The sequence below is a fragment of the Stegodyphus dumicola genome, chromosome 1 (genome assembly GCF_044657685.1).
Source record: "Stegodyphus dumicola isolate Sdum_Otavi_A_Nest chromosome 1, ASM4465768v1".
NCBI classification, from domain to species: Eukaryota; Metazoa; Arthropoda; class Arachnida; order Araneae; family Eresidae; genus Stegodyphus; species Stegodyphus dumicola.
This window is the reverse complement of record NC_140768.1, coordinates 273,788,431-273,806,819: the sequence shown is the minus strand read 5'-3', so window position 1 is coordinate 273,806,819 and position 18,389 is coordinate 273,788,431. Positions and strand designations below refer to the sequence as shown.

Here is an 18,389-nt window from a genome sequence, read left to right as displayed (position 1 = left end):
TAATTATAATTCTATTGAAAATATCTAACTAAATGCAAAATTCGTAACACTGCCCCCTTTCAGGGCAGTACAGTCCTTGGACAGGAAGCCAAACTTACAACTAAGCCAAAAATGCAATAGTAAAAATTACATTACAAACAACATAAATAATAATTGCAATAAGTAACTAAAACAAATCAAGTACTATCAAATACTAAATATAAATCAAATCAAATACAAAATTAGAAACAAAAGGACCATGGTCTTATGCTATTTACATTATACACAGTATGTACTATGGCCATAGTAAGGAGCTAACCTGTCGTAATGAATGACTTTAGGCTTAGAGTTCGATGACGTACAGATCTGAACCATGATGCCATTCAGCCTGTTTAGGATTGTGCAAGGACCATACCAAGGTGACTGTAGTTTAGGACAGAGTCCTTTCCTTCGAGTCGGATTCCACAACCACACCTTGTGTCCTTCATTGAATCGATGTCCAGTAGCTCTCGTGTCATATTGGGTCTTCATCTTCTCCATCGCCAAGTTGACTCGCTCTCGGGCAGAATTGTGCATCTCTTCAAACCGTGCCTGGAGATCTTGGAAAGAGCAACCAAGCAGAAGGTAACGACCGATGACATTTGGGATGGCGAATAGATGGTTGTCTGGTGTATCTCTTCCACCCTAGTATGATTTCAGCAGCACCTTTGGGCTTTTGTTGACGAAATTTTAATTGAAGCCTACTGTAGTCTTTCAAACATTTCTCCCCAAAGCGCAGCTCCAATTTGCCGGATAGAGCTTCAAAATCTAGCCTTTGGTCTTCTGGGAGAGTTTAAAGGATATCTGCTGTGTCTGCTCTCAGAGAATGACAGAGTGAGATGACAGGCCTTAGCTTGGGAATCCCATCTGTTCACTTCTGCCATTATTGAAAATTGTCTTATACGCTTGCCAAGAGGTCTTCCCATCATATGTGGATAACTTCAGGAAAGGACGAGCAGGCATGGGTAAAAATTTAAAACCATCATAATTGCTCCCTGCCATTGCTACGAATTTCTTAAAGGCATCAACTTCTTTGCTGACTGCAGAAACTCTGTTATCAATTTGTTGTTCCATTTGTTGTTGAATTGCAGAAACTGTTTCTTCAATTACTCCAGGTCTGTTTTCATCCGTATCAATTATGTCTTCCATAGCTTGATTTGCTTTCTATTATGCAGGTGATTTCTCTTTTCATTTCTGCTTAGCGCATTTCATTTCATTTCTTCTTTAACAGCCTTCATCTCATCTGTAACGGCTTTCATCTCTGCTTTCACTGATTCTTGACTAGCTTCCATCTTTTCTTGAATATATTCATGGCCAGCCTTTCATCTTTACTTGGCCCGCTTTCATTTCTTGTGTAAGAGGTTTCATCTCTTCTTTAACTAAATCTTTCATTTCTTCTTTAAATGCAGCAAAGCTATCATGAGCTGTCTTAACTGCTCCTTCATCGCTCTTGTGATTTGGCATTCAATCCCACTTCTGACACCAAAACAATGTGCATGTTGCATGCATATGGATTCATAATAGATTGAATGCACAAGTCCGATAAAAATTCAATAAATTTTTTGCTTACCACAAATATAGCCAAACTCTGGATTTTTCCCCAAAGATATTCGCACAGTATCACAATATCATACATATAATAAGTAGCTATATTCTAAACTACTAAAAGATTAAATAGAACGCAATCCAAAGCACAGAGAAACCTATTCGGATCTCACCGCGGCTTCGCTACAATCAACAAATAGCAGTTATCTAAACAACTGAGATGAGATGTTTCTTTCTGGCTTTTATAGCTTTTTAAATCGGGGGCACGAGATAGTTCTAGCAATTTCTGGAAAGCAAATAGAGTAGAATTACAGTTACAGCTAACACATTTGTCAATTACATTTATTCAAATTAAATATAAATTACTGAGATAAACTTTTATTCAATGTTATGCATGTGCTTTTGTATTTTTAATTTTCCACCGTAGTTTTCTCTTACATCACGCGCTGCATTGCACGGGGAAGTAAAACAATTGTAATTATAATTCTATTAAAAATATCTAAATGCAAAATTCGTAACAATACTTTTTGATCACACCAAATAATGCCTTCTAATTCCTTGCAGATTGTAGCTGAATATATATATTCTATAACAAAAAAAATTTAATTCTTAATACTTAAAAATTATGCACGTAAATTTTAAGTTATTTAGTAATTTGTGTGCTGTTTGCTGTTCACTTTCTTTTGTATTGTATTCCTAAAGTATTGAAGTTTTTCTTGTAATGATTTTTGCATTAATTTTGATTCATTTCATGAGAAATCGTTTAACAATATATTGCAATGTGTATATATATATATATATATATGCAATTTTTTTTTAGTGGATTTGGATTTGAGAGATATCACTAATGTGAAATGTAAAATCTATACATTAAGCAGTGATGCTACAATGTGCACTGATGAATATGCAAGTAAAATTATGCAAAGGTTTGTAGTATTTCAAATTATGACACACAAGAGTTTTAAAAATCACAGAATGTGCTGTTATATTTATTATCATTTTGATTATTATTTCATTTTCAGTATAAATGAAAGTATTTTCAGATTATATTTCATGTCTTGAAACATATATTTAAATATTTATTATTTTAAAAATTAAAATGCATTCCATAAGTTTATTATTCTATATTGCTTTTTCTTTTGTTCTGAAAATTTGGTGTCACATTCCTCTTCATAATTTCCATAAATGTATATTCATCCTTTTTGAAGATTTTTTTGCCAGTACTAGATTTTTGTGTAGCATCTTAAGTAAAGACAATTTTTCAAATATCTGAATACTTGACAGGCATGTCAAACTCAGTATCTCAAGTGGACCAGTAGTGCAGACTGCAAGAAATAAAAAAGATGTTTTTCACACTTATTTCATATTTAAGAAATATTATTCATATTTATTCATATTTAAGAAATAAGTAAATACACAAAATTTTAACTACTATAATACTAGTTTTAATGAAAGTTTACCACCAAAAAATTTTCTTAATATAGTTAGGGAAAAAGAAACATGAAAACAGAATGTTTAGTGCAGGTAGTAATCACCACCCAAATCTATGATTTTCTGCCAATGTTTTGGTGGAACTCAGTTCGAAGTTTTCTCTTGATAGCAGCATCAACACAGACTAGCATTTCGCTGTACACATCTTACTGCCAAGGGTTTTTATCTCTTTCTGTATGCTCTTTGTGGATAACACCAAGGCAATGCTACCAGATACAAATACCAGATACCAGATACAGTTTCTGTGTTTTTGTTAGTCAAACTGCATTTTGCAACGCTTCCAAAGGGCTCACTAGGTGCAGACCAAACCCCTTTTTAGCTTGTGTTGTTAAAGTAAATCCACTTTTCATCGCAAGTGACAATCTGGTCCAGAATTTTGTCCTTGCATTGATATTCAAGCAGATTAGTGCAGGTCTGAATATGTTTGTCCTTATCTGCTTGAGTCAGCTCATGGGGCACCCAGCTGTTGAGCTTATACATCAAGTTTATGCGAAGCATAGCATAGCTAATGAAGATGGCACTAACATCTAACTCCTTAGCAAGCTCTCGAGTGGTGTCATACTGTTTTCTCCACAAGTTCTCACAGGCAGGCTTCATCAACATCAGTAGGCGGGCCAGAGCACTTTGTTTCTTGAATGTCATAGTCCTTGTTTTTGAACTTTCTACTAAACTTTCACAGTATGATGTGATGCAACCTACCTAAAGCTGTACACATGATTTAATGACATTCTGTTGCTGACTTTTTGCAACAGAAGTAGAAGTAAATAATTGTAATCTGGTAGTGTGATGGTTCCATTTCAGACACCTTGTATCTAATGATAACAATATTTTTTTACAAATTTCAAAGTGTTCTAAAGACTAAAGCCAGTCTCTTTCTTTCAAATGCCAAAAATCGTTTTGATAGTTCCATTTCAGATACCTTATACTTAATGAGAACAATATTTTTTATAAATTTCACAACACAGCGTTCTAAAGCCAGTCTCTTTCATTCAAATACCAAAAATCGTTTGAGAAAATATTAAACACGCCAAGGCAAACTGTCAGCACAGATGTTATTTGTGGCGGCAGGAAATTTTCAGTATGTAATATAACTCTTTGTTTGCAATAGGTTGGATAATTTTTAATTAACTGTAACCTTAAAAAAAAAAAGCGGGAAATTCAAATAGTAGATAGATACATATTGTTTCTCTTCCAAACACCTAGCATCTTTTTTTCCTAAACCTGCTTTTTTGGATGTCTGGAGACATCCTGCTTTCACTAGCAATTTCCGGAACAGGAGACGCATAATTTTCAGTCTGGATTCTGCTGGGGCTTGTTTCTATTCTTAACCCTTTGACTATAATTTTTTTAAAAAATTACCTCGCCTTCTATCCAAGTGAACAAAATATGTCATAAATAACGTAAATTTAGCATCTGGAATTTTTTTGACAAATGGTTTTCAAGCCAAAGGTTGGGACACATATATCCCAGCCATAGTTAATGGTGGGATACATATGTCCCACACATAGTGATCAACTTGCTATAAGCACACCTATCATTCTGGAAAACTTTATAATATGAGATAGGTTTTACATCGGATGGTACAGGGTACATAACCCAACATTACACATTGGGCTATTCATATTTGTTCTTTTCTATATGTTCATATATGTACAATGAGCACAGCGGCATCTTGATTTTCTAAGTATTTTAAGATGATCCCCAACATTCAAGAGATTCCAAGTACTTTTTAACCCAGTAATAATTTTTAAACTTTTAGTGGAACATAATGTCCTGCGAGTAGGCAAAAGGTTAGATGAGAAAAGTTATGCCCTCTGATAACTACAGAACATGGAAATAACATTTGCAAACTTGTGGTTTCCTGAGACCCATGCATGCGAGTATTCGTAAAAATCAAGAGCACCCACTTCGCTGACTTTTTGCTTAAGTGTTCATTTGCACTGAATTTCTAATAATCCATCTGTAAATGTTTCCAATGTAAATTTGTAAATGAGTTGGCATTTTCTCATATCAGTTTAAAGTGAGCAAAAGGCAGGATCTGATTATTGATAGATATCACAGAACAAAACACTTTTTCCAATTCTATTTTCAAATTCTAAAGCTTCTCATCTGATATTTTGCACAAAGCAGGCTTCCTGAACTTGTTTTGTGCTTAGCACAGTTATGAATTTTTCAGTGGAATTCCATTTTTATGAACATTTTTTAATTATATATTTTTTATTCTCAGGGTGAACTAAGGTCCACAGAAAAATTACTCAAAAGCCCACTGTAAGGTGCTATTATTAATTTCAAAAATTCTGTATAATGTGGCTTTTATTGCTTGGTAAAATCATGGAAAGTTTAATATTAAAAAAATATTGCTTTAAAAATAATTTTTTATTAAGGTAATCTAATTTGTTATATGATGAATGTTTAGTGAAATATCACTTGACTGAAAGTATGAATTTTATGGAAAAGGTGAAAAAATAATATTTTTAAAAATTCTATGTAGTGTATATGAAAATTTGAGACATTTTGTTTAATAATATTTTATCTTTTCAATTTCTAGATGTTTATCAATTCCAATTACAATGCGAGCTGTCATTCGAAAAGCTCAAGGTCAGCAGCAGTTGATGAGATCTTCAAATCAGGGGGACATGTATTGTGCAGCTGTGACTAGTAGTGGCTCTGTACCATATCTTTCTCACATTCCTAACTATGGAAACAGTCTTACAAATGGCTCATCATTTTCAGGTGGGGATTTTTCTAATTTGGCTTCCAGAATGTGTAACAAGCCTAATGATGGAAATGATATAGGAAATTTTGCAAAAAATATATCTGTAAGCCAAAATTCTGAGCAGAATTTTGGCCATTCCAATTCTTCTGTTTCAGATAATAGTAATGCACATAATGCTGAACCAGATCTAACTTCAAATAACGCATCTAATTCTGACAATGCATCCAGCTTAGAAAGATCAAAAAATGCTGTGATTCAAAATACACAACAGAATGGAGAGTCTAATAATTCAAATCAATACCAACAAAAAAGGCCTGCTAATATGATGTTGATGAGTATGCTTAGTGATGTGCCCTCTGCTAATCTCTCTAGTTCTACTTTCCCTTTTCTTGGTCAAACTGATAATTCTAGTAGTAATTTGTCTTTGGGTAGTAAAACTCGTAAAAGAAAGAGGAAAGATAACCGCAGCCCTGGTGGATCTGTGGGAAGAAGTCCAAAGCGGAAATTAAGTGAAGATGATTGCCCTAGAGATAGATCTACGCCAGATCCAGAAATGTGTGATAGTCCTATAGCATATGATGGATGCAGTAGCTTACCAGCATCCTTACCTTCCAGTGATCAGCATTTCAGTCGAAATGTGGGTTCAGTAGAATCTTTTATAAAAACTGAACAGCCGTCTCCAGGTTATCCGCAAAGATCTTCTAGTACTGATAGCTATTTAATTCATGATGAATTTCAGTCTCGTCAAATTTTAAGTACTAATGACTCAAGTCGTATGAGTGAAGGTGGTACACCTAATAATTCAGATAGTATCCGAAATTTATCTCAAATAAAAAATCAGTACTTTGGATCAGATACTGCTCTTGAATTCAATAAAGATTTTCTTGCTCCTGCCGAGTCAAGTTATTGTGATTCTGCTAATGTTACCAGTGATATTGATATGGATGAGGAAAGCTCTTTCAGTATTGACTCAAGCCAGTGTAGCACTGCTTCAAAATTTAGTTCTAGTGAAAAACAGTCAAAAAAGAAAAAATCTAAAGAAAAAAATGACTTGATTTCCGAAAGCAATGATCTTGTTATGAAAGTTCAGGATAACAGTAGTGATGAAAGTAGTGTTGGTGATGTCTCACTAAAGTCATTCAGTGAAACAGAAAATAGTCACTCAGAAGATACTTCTGTAGCGGTATCCAAATCGACTGCATCTCACCCTTCTCCGCCAATATTCACTAGTCTAAAAATAGCTAAAACTGGTGATGGTCATAAAATTTCCAAAAGTGAAGTAAAAGTTAAGCAAAAAGAAGGGAAAAGGACTAGTAACTCAGGTGATGGTTCTGAAAGCTCTGGTAAGAAGAAAAGTGATGCTAAAAAAGAGAGGAAAAGACGAAAAGCCGAAAGTTCTGATAGTGCATCTGGAAGATCTCCTGTGAAATCAGTACATTTAAACATCGATTCTTCTCTAATGCCACCACCATCATCATCATCTGAAGCATCCACATTGGTTTCATCTTCTGATTCCTCTCCACCTATACGACCATTCACACTCAAAACATCCCCAAGTGTTACATCAAGTTCCAGTTTTCAGTCAAAATCTCTAGTGCATTCTAAAAAAGGCAACTCTGTTAGCAGTACTGGTGGCACTTTTACAAAAAGCAGTGGCTCGAAAAGTAGTTCTGAAAAGTCAGTGAAATCTTCTCCACCAAAGCCATCACATTTACCATCTTTAAAAATCCCAAATCTGGAACCAGATTCAAAAAGAGGTTCAGGTACTGCAGTTAAAATTCAAAGCAAGCATAAACAAAGTTCTAGTGGTAAAAGTAATTCAAGTAGCAATAGTGGCTCATTACATTCAAGTGGACGCTCTTCTCCAAGCAAAACTAAGTCAGCAACATTAAAGTTAAAAAATTTCACCTTATCTTCATCATTAACACTTACGCCTATTATTTCAAAAACTACTATTACATCACCTACTTCTACTCATATGTCAGTTCTTCCATCATCAGACTCTCTCATTATGCAGGCAGCAATAATGAATCCTGGCTCACCTCCTGGAAAAGCTGGTTCAAATAATTCAAAAGCTAACAAGTCTGCATTACGTTCTCGTAAAAGCTCTTTAAGTGCAGTCATTGATAAATTAAGAGTAACTGCTACCAATGCTCAACATATTATACCTGATGGTATGGATAATGCTAAGTATGAAAGTAGTACTCGATCTGACTTAATTGATCGAAAAGAAACAAAGTTAGATCGCAAAGATAATTGTAAAGAGTCTAGAGATAACCTAACACTTTCTAAAGGAAATGAGAACAAATCTAAATATTCTAGCTCAGATCAGTTTACAGTAAAACAGAGCTCACAAGGCATAAAATTGACTGTTACTAAAACTCGATCTAGTGATGGTAGCTCTAAATCTAGTAAATCTAAACAATCTTCTAAAAGTTCATCAACAGTCTCATCTAGCAGTTCGTCTAGTGTTGGAAAAGCTACGAGTTCATCTGGAAGTAGTAATCCTTCTAAAAGTGGTAATCTTTCTCCTGCAGCAAAAAAAATGTATTCTTCATCAAATGTTAATATTTCTACAAAAGTATCTAGTACTGGTAATAGTCAACCCAAACAAAATAGCACATCATCACAAAAGACTTCTTCTCCATCAAGTGTGTCTTCAGCCATGTCTCCCAGAACTGGGAGTTCAGTTAACAATCTATCAAAATCAGTTTCAAAGCATGTCTCATCATCATCATCATCTCAGAATAAGGTTACAGGATCCGGTATCAAGGTATTAGAAAAAAGTGATAAAAAACTGATTTCACTTGCAGATATAAAAATTGCTTCAATGGAAGCAAAAGAAAAAGTTTCAACTAGCACAGTGAATGTTGTTTCTAGCCTTATGCCACCACCACCTTTGAGTAAGCCTGTAAGTGATATTAATCGCTCGGCATCTGGTGGTAATATTGTCAAAAGAGGTGATGAAGCTTCTCGTCAATCACCTCGACAGACTCCAGCTCGTGAGGTTTCAGTGGATGAATCTGAAGGTGAACGAGCTTTTCGATTGCTTCTTAGTCAACGCAAAAATGAAGTTTCTAATGGAGCTGAACAAAGTAATATGTGTACTAAGTCAACTGAGTTTACATCAGGTGCTGTAGATTACTCAAAAGTAGATAGTATTAAGAAAATAGAAATAGAAGACAAAGGTTTATGGGTCTCTAGCAGTAGTGATGTTAAACCCATGCCTATTCAGCATCCATCAATCAAATTAAATCAAGAACAAATAATTCTTGATGAAACAAACTGTATATCTATGAATGAAATTGATTGTAAAGCAAAAACTCAGGCTGAAGTTTCTTCTTCAAGCAAACATGATGTTGTTATAAATGCAAATATTGTCACTTCATCAGAGGAAATTAAAGCAGTGGCTCCTTTATCAAAACCTATAAAACAATCAAAGCGGCCCAATGGACCAAGTGATGAAGATAGCAGCCCTGAAGAATGTTTAGTCATTGATTATCCAGATACACCGAGGCTTCAGATATCACCTGATGAAAAATGGTCCAGTCCACGTTTGGATAGTAACATTGTATTGAATGTGTTGGAAGACAAAATTGATAAATCTGAAATCTCTCCTGGTACTTTTCCAGTTAATCAGCCATCTTTAATGAAATCACCTGCACAAGTCCGAACACCTTCCAATCATTCATTAACCAGACCATCTTATGAAATTGATGATGAGCTCATGAATGAAGCTGTGATGCCTGTTGAAAACTGAATTTACTCATTTCTTACATTTTATATAATGAAATGCAATCCTCTGTATGCTGTGTAACATGCAGTTTTTCTGGTGCCTGTATTTAAGTGCATTTACAGTTTCATCCTGACATGCATGCTGTCAGCTTGTGAAAAACACATGTAAAGAATATATTTATTTTATAATTTTAAAGCTCAATTATATAATAATTGAAATTTTGTGTTAAACTTGAGAATTTGTTTAGTTGTTATACATTTCTTCCATAGAGGGCCAATTTTTTATTGACCGTATGCTTTTAAGTAGAGAAAAGCATATGAAACAAATTTAAAATTTAGTCTTTAAACTAAGTATTTTCTCAGTCCTTTAGTAGTATTAATTCAGTGTCTGGAATAGATTCCAGAAAGTCATGTAAATTTATGAAAGTTATGTTAAAATAATTTTTTTAAAGGGGGTTTGTGTAAAAAATATATAATTGAATTTCTAATCTAATAATAATTTCTAATAATCATCTGCATTGGATATCTTCTTAAAAAACTCTGAATACTGAAGCACTCTCAATGAATTACTGTATCTGTTAGCGATGCAAGTAAAATATTCATTTTTTTCTATTAATATTTGAATTACTGATTGTCAATTTCTTTATATTCTGCCTTTTCCTAAAGTGTTTATTAGTGTGTAAGAGCTTTAAAATGGTTCAAATGATGTTCTAAAATTATATACAGGAGTAAATATTACATTGTTTCTTTTTGAAACTGTTACTTAATAATCCACTTTAGATGGAAGCATCTAAAGATTATTCAAATGTGAGTACAAATACTACATTTTTATATAGTATGTATATTTTGTAAATTACAGCTGTATATTATACTTAAGTTATTATTTTGATCATGTTTGTATGATATTCTCTTTCTGTCAGATTAGTTAAAAAAATTACGAAAATAAAGATACGAGTACACATATTTTATTATTAAACTGTGCAATATTTAGACATTTTGACATGTAATGTTTCTAAATTTGTTTTCACTGTGCATTTTGCAACATTAATTTTTTAAATCTGGAATATATTATTTAATATACATTAGGTGTCTTTAAAATGCTGTAATTATTTGCATATCAGAAATAGCTAAGCAGTTATCTGCTAGTTACAGCTGTTACTGTAGGGCTCTCTTTTCATTTGAAACTTTAATTTCAACTTTATTGTAATGATAGGATGTGTGGCTGAAGTTTTAAAATGCTGTGAAAATTAAATATTGGCAGTTTTGTTTTAAAACTTTTTTGCTGTCTGAATGCATTGAACTCCTAATCATCTATGCCTTTTAAAGTAATCATAATTTAAAACTAGCTCTGTTTATAATAAAGAGTTAAGTCATCTGAGCCTTTCAAGAAATGACATACAGTATGTATGCTGTTTAAAACAGGATGTAATTGAAATAATAATAAGCTGTTGTTAATCTAATTTTGATACTTCACTGTAGACCAGTGTAATTATTCCTCCCTTCTCATGAAATATATTAAATATTAATATTCATCTTTCATTATAAGTTAAATTTTTTGACTTGATTAATAAAAATATTAAATTAAAAGTTCTTTGAATCCCCTTGCATGAGCTGAAGTCAGACAGTCACAAATAGCTTTTCTAAAAACTTCCATTTTAAAAACTTATTGCAAAGCAACTTCCATTCTCAGTGCATTAAAATTGAATTGCTTTGTTTTCTAGGTCTTTTAGTGAACTCCGTATTTTTGCTTAGTGATGTTTGTAAAAATGTACTAATCTTAGAAATAGTCTGTTTTATTTTGTGTAGTTCGTTCTGAATGTTCAGTTTGCAAGTGAAGCTCCTTTGTTTGACATTCTAAGTTTTATAAGTGTGTTTTAAAGCATTTAGTGTTTTAAAAATAAGGAAGTAAGAAATTTCTACATTTTTTAAATGAGTAGTGTTCAAATTTTCTTATCTTTTCATTTAATCAATAACCATGAATTCAGGAAGACATTAATTCCAGAACATTAATTAATAATTAATGCAATGTTTTCCATTATTTATGTCTTGTCTTCCATCATTTATGGAACTTCTTGTTCCCTTTGCAATGAAACTCCACTATTTTCTGTGTAAGAAATCATTAAGTGTTCTGGTCTGCATAGTTGGAGAAAGATGTGCTATGACAGTATACATTACAGATGATAATCTAAAGTTGCCAAGTTTGAAAATTGGGGGGATTTGATGAGACCTCACTCTCAACTTCTGAAGGATTGTTTTCTTCATGGTTACAATGTGCAATCTAGTATTATTGATCTAGAAAACCACTAAAGGGCATCTTACTGGTTGTTTCTCTGCCATTGTCTCATAAAGTTGTTTGTAGTATAGTGTAGCATTTAAAGTGAATGGTCCTTTTGTACCCTACTAGATGGAAATAATGTCTTCTCTAAATGTATGCCACTTTTCACAAGGTGTTTTCTGAATTAATATTTCCTCTGTAACACTGATCTTGAAGTACCATTTTTGATCATCCATGAGAATTTTGGAGATAGAGGGTTGATATTGTTCACAAGAAGAGTGATGATGCATGAGATGGCTTCATGTTGGCTTTTGTTGTGGTCATCATCAAGCATGGAATACCATATGTTATTGCCAATATGCTTATATTTTAAAATTAACTTGATTATTATTATCAAATTAAGTGAAAGTAACATTAATTAATTCACTTAATTTGATATTGTCATTAGGTAATTAAGTTAATAGAAAGACATTTTTATTTGTTTTAGTAATTTGAGGCTATTAGAGTTTGGATAATTTTTATCTTATAAACTAAAAAATGAAGTAAATATTAGTACTCGTGTTAATGAGATGGATGAGCCTGCCGATTTGTGTATTGTTCTCTGTGTTTGGATGTGTGCTATTAAGAAGCAGTTATAGTGCTTTAAATTTTTCTTTTGGTTCTAAGGTAGGATAACCAGTAATAAATATCTTAAAATGTCAGTCTTGTAAAAAAAAGGGGAGGAGTTGCCACATATAATTTCCAAAATTTGAGATTTTCAGCTGTAGTATAATATGGTGAGTTTTTCTTTGGGAGGAATACTTCAGGTCTGCAGACCACAATTGAAAACTGCTGATGTGGGACATATTTCATGTCATACTGCTCCTTCTTTAAATGAGCGTACTGCCTTTGTGCAGTCCTTTCACAAAAGGCATTGTTGCCATATATTCCACAAATGTTTTTAGTAGTCTTTAAGGGAAGTGTACTTCAATTAAACTCAAGCAACATAAATTGCCAAAATGGTTTGCTGTTCTCCATTCAACCTTCTATATTCAGTTCTCTGGGGGGGGAGGGAATACATTGCTCTTGATGGTTTAACATGGCATGGATTAAGAAATGAAGGTGGTGTTTAATGCATACACAATAACAGGTGTATAAAGTAATTCATAGGGAGATATTACACCTCATTTCTGCCTATAATAATTATTTTATAATGCAAACCTGTTTGTTTGCATCCACTGTGATGCATAACTAGAATGTGAGCTGGGCTCATTGATGACCATCGAAACATTAGGTGGACCAGTTATTTCATAATATTATATGCAACATTTTTCTAATCTAAATATTGTATTTACTTGCATATTCTCCCCCCCTTTTTTTTACCCATTTTATTGTACAAAAATAAAGAGGGTAAGTTTGCACAAATAATTTAATATCAGAAAGACATGCTTACAGTAAAAACATAATAAATTAAATATATTCATGAATAAATGACGGCTAACTATCACAATGTGATTTATGTAAAAGAAACTTAGCAGTATTAACATTGCATTATCTAATAAGATATTTTCATTCCTACTTTCCTATATCTTGGAACTTGATTGCTGTTATTATTATCTATTGTTAGCCATTGTTACTTAGACCTCAAATCATTTAGTACTGCTAAAATTGTTTGCTATGTTAAAAAAAAAAAAAAAAAAAAAAAAAAAAAGCGTTCAATATTATTACTTTTTTAATGGTAAAACCTTCTTCCTTTGCAGTTTCAGATTTTAGTTTTTTGGAATTAACAGTAGGCTTTTAACTTCATCCCAGATATTAGCAATGAAATTTACTGAGGTTAACATTTATTGAGATTTGAAATATCAGTCTTTGAAATCTCTTTCTGGCAGTAGATAGAAGGGAAATTGGTGTATGCATAATCAGGAGTTCAGTGTATTACAAGGATATTCAGGTTTGATTATACATGTAATAGAAGATCAATGCAATCTTCAGCATCATATTAAGAAGTCCAAATTAGAAATTTAAAAAGCAGCAAAAAGACATCATTCAGGATTTTAAAGTGCAGAAAACAATCGAAGTTTTTTACTGTGATAAGTATTTTTCTAGAGTTCTTTTACTTTTCTGTCATAAACATTAATAACATTTTCTATCATAAATATTAGATAGATTGAAACAGAAGTAAAACATTTGAAAATGATGAGAATTCTGTACAATTATTAGAATCCCATTAAAGTTAATAATACTTCCTTTTTAATAAGTATGAATTTTATTTTAAATATTTGTTTTAATTAAAGAGACTTATTAAATATTTCTTGTTAAAACAAAGACAAGTTGTTTTAATGCAAACATTTCACATACTATTTCTTAATCAAAGAATCATATACTGTCTACTTGCTTGCATATCTTTTGGTTCTTCTTAATGAATTAATTTAAATCCTGTTTTTGTAATATGATTTTAGTTTCTCCCTGCTATTTTCTGATTCTTTAGAATTTTGCAGTTCTCTTTTCGGCGGTTAGATGGGATATAGCAGAATGTTTATAATGGATGAAATTTGTGAACTAGTAATTTATTTTTGATTATTATAATGTGTAGTTTGTAAAAAAGCAGCTGCAATAAGTGCTGCTTAAAAATAACATCTGTCACATAAGCTCCATATGAAAATAATATGTCTTTGGAAAATTTCTTGGAACTGTTTCGCTAAAATTCGTTCCATATAAGGTGTCAACCCATCTTGCTATTAAAGCTATGTAAAGTATGTGTTATTGTGATGCCTCTGACTGGGAGAAATTCATTTCTGTATGAGATATCAGCCCTTCATTTTGAAAGCATATCGGGCAAGAATGTGCTGTTTTGTAGGTGTATACTTCAGATTGAAAAAATTCATCAAGCATAAAGTAACTGCTTTGTTGGTTTCTTCAAATAAATTATGATCCTAAAATGCAGAGTGAAATGAGTCAATGCTGTACTGCCCATGTGGAAATGTTAGGCAGCAAGTGCAATTTTTTCGTTTCCCAGACCTGATTAGCACAAGTGCATGTGTTAAAAGAGGTTTCAACCTGTGTAACTGAGTTTAAAAGAAACTGTTGTCATTCATTAGGTATTTGAATTCTGGGAAGAATAGGAAATCAGATCTAAGTGTAACATTTTAACACCTCTATCTGACATACTGAGAACTGCAGAAATGTCTAGAAGAGCATCTTGGACTCTATTAGAAGTCCACTTTCACCCTCTCTACATTTTTTGGATTGCAGAGATTGTCGCTATCTTAACATTCTTGAGGAAGACAATTAACCTAAAATAGCTCCCCAAATTAAAGAAAATTAATGTATCAGAACTTTGTAGCTGCTCTAGTGTTCAAGTGCTACCTAAATTCGTGAAGAGAGATGGGAAGAAAGAAACTGTTCTACATACCTTCCCTCAAAATATTTCATGATACATCCTGCGATTGCTTTCTCGCAAGGATCTGAGTAATAATTTTCTTTCCTTTTTTTTAGAAGCCTGGTGCTTAACCTTCCAGCACGCGCGCTATGCACAAAAAATTAACGACAAATTCGGTTTTTAATGCACACTTCTCGCATATCGCAGCTGAGACGTCTGAATGTCATTTCTAATCCTCTTTTCAAACCTTCCCCACATCATGGAATGTGCCAATGACCTTTTTTTTTTTTTTTTTTTTTTTAAATTGGGCTTTTACGCTACGTATCAGCAGCTTCGTAAAAGTTACGACAGGCACGTGGGTGAAAATTCGGAAAGTATTTTTTCCTCGAATATTTTGTAATTTGTTTTATTAATTGCCATGTATTATTTTAATTTGTATAAATTCGACTCAATAATTTTTATATTGATTTTCATGGCAAAAAATATGTGCAACCAGCTGATTTTGCTCTCATTCTTCAAGAATTATCTGATAAAGAAAAAGAAGACAAGGAAACCTTTTGATGCAAGAATAATGGCGATATGAGTGAAGAAAATATCAAAATAAATAATATCAGCAGTAAATCTGAACAATATATTTCAGATGATGATAGTAATAAGGATATAGAAAAATGGAAGGATGATGATATATTCTATGTTAGGAAGGATAAATCTTCTATGTGGCAAAATCAGAAGTCTGCAAACTGCTCAAAGACGAATAAGATGAATATTGTGAGCGTTACCCGACTTAAAACTCCATGATAAGGATATAAAGGGTGAAATAGGAACGTTTTTGAAAATAGTTGATATAAATGTTCTTGATGATATTTTGCAATCTACAAATAAATAGCCAAAATACTCAAGAGATAGAGAGTGCACTGTTACCTGAGTAGAAATGATGGCCTACTTTGGATGATTATATATCATAGGAATAAAAAAAGGACACCATGTAAATGCAAAAGAATTGTCCTCAAGTGATGGCTTCACTGGAATTGAAATAACAAGAGCTGTGATGAGCTACAAGAGATTTTTATTTCTGACAAGTTATCGATTCGATGATAAATCAACAGTACAGGACAGATGAATATTAAAACTAGCTTGGATTTTAAAATATAGTTATTAAATAATAAATTTTAAAATTTCTATAATAAAATACATCATTGCTTTTCCACCTGACTAATATAAGCGTTTAAAAATAATTTACTTCATTCAAATGTGACATCATTTGTATTTTGCAATAATAAGGTTAATATTTTATGTTTTAATAAAGTTATTATTAATATTCATTCATATCTGTCATTTTTCATGCCAAAAACGGTAAAATAACAGATGTCATAAAAATACGACGCGCGCATGTGCTCATGTAAAATTGCCAAGCGCGCGTGTGCTGGAAGGTTAATCATTTTAAGTTCTGTGGTGACTAATAGATATTTAAATTATTCTAAATACGGATGCAGTCTTACCTGCATATATACATTTGCTGTCAGTCTTACATTATCTGGTCAGTTCTGCTGTATTCTGTATGTATTTATTGTAAGGCTACAGATTTCATCTTCAAAATGCTGAAAAGGTATGATGAAATGATACAAAATGAATCAGCTTATCTTTTTCTACAATTGATTGTGAAATATACAAGATACATTGATTAAGTAAACCATGGGTATATACTGGACAGTGAAAGAGTTAATTATTGTTTTTTAAATATGAATTTTTAATATTGAAGTCTTGGTTAATAATTAATCATGTAATTGTGAAACATTTTAGAAATTGCTGGAAAGATGTAAGTATTAATGTAAGAGAATGTAATGCTTTGTAGCTGTATGTTTATAATTATACTTTCAGTAAATTTAAGATTAGATTTTTTTCAGAGCATAAAAAAGTGTGAAAATATATGTGTACAAATTAAGGTTACAAAAAACCAAATAGATAAAGAGCTCCCGGTTATTTCTAAATTTTACACTTAACAGATGAGTTTATCATGTCACATAAGTAGAGTGTTTATTTTGTAAATTGGCAACATTATTTTATTCTTTTCATCAAAGCTGAAAAAGAGAAAAATTGTAATTTTGAATAAAAGTGAATGATGAATATTTATGTAGATTTATGCAGTTTGTGCAGAAATACAGGTCATCAAAAAATTTTAAAAAAACTATTTTAGAACATATGCATTTGTAGTTATTTTAACCTATGGGTTTGTTACTGTGTATTTTGCAATATAGTTAAAATGTATGATTAAGGTATATTTTTATAATATCTATTTTTACAAACATTAGCAATATTTATCATATAGAAATTTTACGGATAATATTTGGAAGTTATTCTGTATGCTAATACATTTTGTAATGAATCTTCTAGACTATGAATAAAATTTTGATGTATATGGGTTTATGTATTATGATTTGAATATATTACCTTTATTTTATCTCATGTGGTTTTGAAGATCAAAGTAGTGAAGGCTTACTCTATTTTAAAGATTAAATGAAATAATGGAAAATTTGGGTATGCAGTGTTTCTTTGTTAAAGAAGCATCTGGGAAGGGACCTCAGGAAGGACTTCTGAATCTGTATCCAGTTCCGGGAAAATTAAGATAAAATCACACTTGGTGGAAATCTTCAATTGTGAAAACATAACATGTCCAAATTTTGCTTCATAGTCATTCATACATCTTTCCAGTTTAATATGTATGTAACAATATTTGATTTTTTTGGGGGGTGTATAAAAATGTTTTTCTACATTTAATTGTTATGATAATTTTAGTATCTTTCTAGCTTTTTTTTCCTGTTAGAAACGTGATGGTGGGTTTTTTTTTTGGGGGGGGGGGGTTATTTAGTAATTATTCATTGTGTTATGTAGATGTATTGCAAATATTAGATCGTCGACTTTTTTTTGTTTCTGTGTAATCAGTCATTCATTGTAAGGATATTCTAAATATGTAAGGTGATATATATTAGGGCTATATGTATTAAACAGTTGGTTATTCGAAATATTTAAAATATAATACAACAAATAAAACATCATGTAGTATTTCAATCTGCACACCCACTTATCAAAACTGTCAGTAAGAAAGTTTTCATAATTAAAACTAGTTTTATATCACCATTTTATGTTAGTGATGTACTCAGCTAGCAAGTTTTAAAATTGAATTTTCATGTATGTGTATCTTTCTTCAACAGGTTTCTGGTGTTCAAACATACAAAATCTGTGCTTGCTGCCTT

General features: G+C 32.0%; 1 protein-coding gene across 1 annotated transcript in view; it reads left to right on the top strand.

Annotated features, from left to right (window-relative positions):
- LOC118189837 (uncharacterized) overlaps positions 1-17,558 on the top strand; it is a 115,934-nt gene extending 98,376 nt beyond the window's left edge. The window contains exons 16-17 of the mRNA XM_085807010.1: positions 2,384-2,489; positions 5,603-17,558. Coding sequence (XP_085663136.1) covers positions 2,384-2,489; positions 5,603-9,530 — 4,034 coding nt within the window. The 3' untranslated portion in view covers positions 9,531-17,558. The remainder of the gene's footprint in view (positions 1-2,383; positions 2,490-5,602) is intronic.
- The last annotated feature ends 831 nt before the right edge of the window (positions 17,559-18,389 follow it).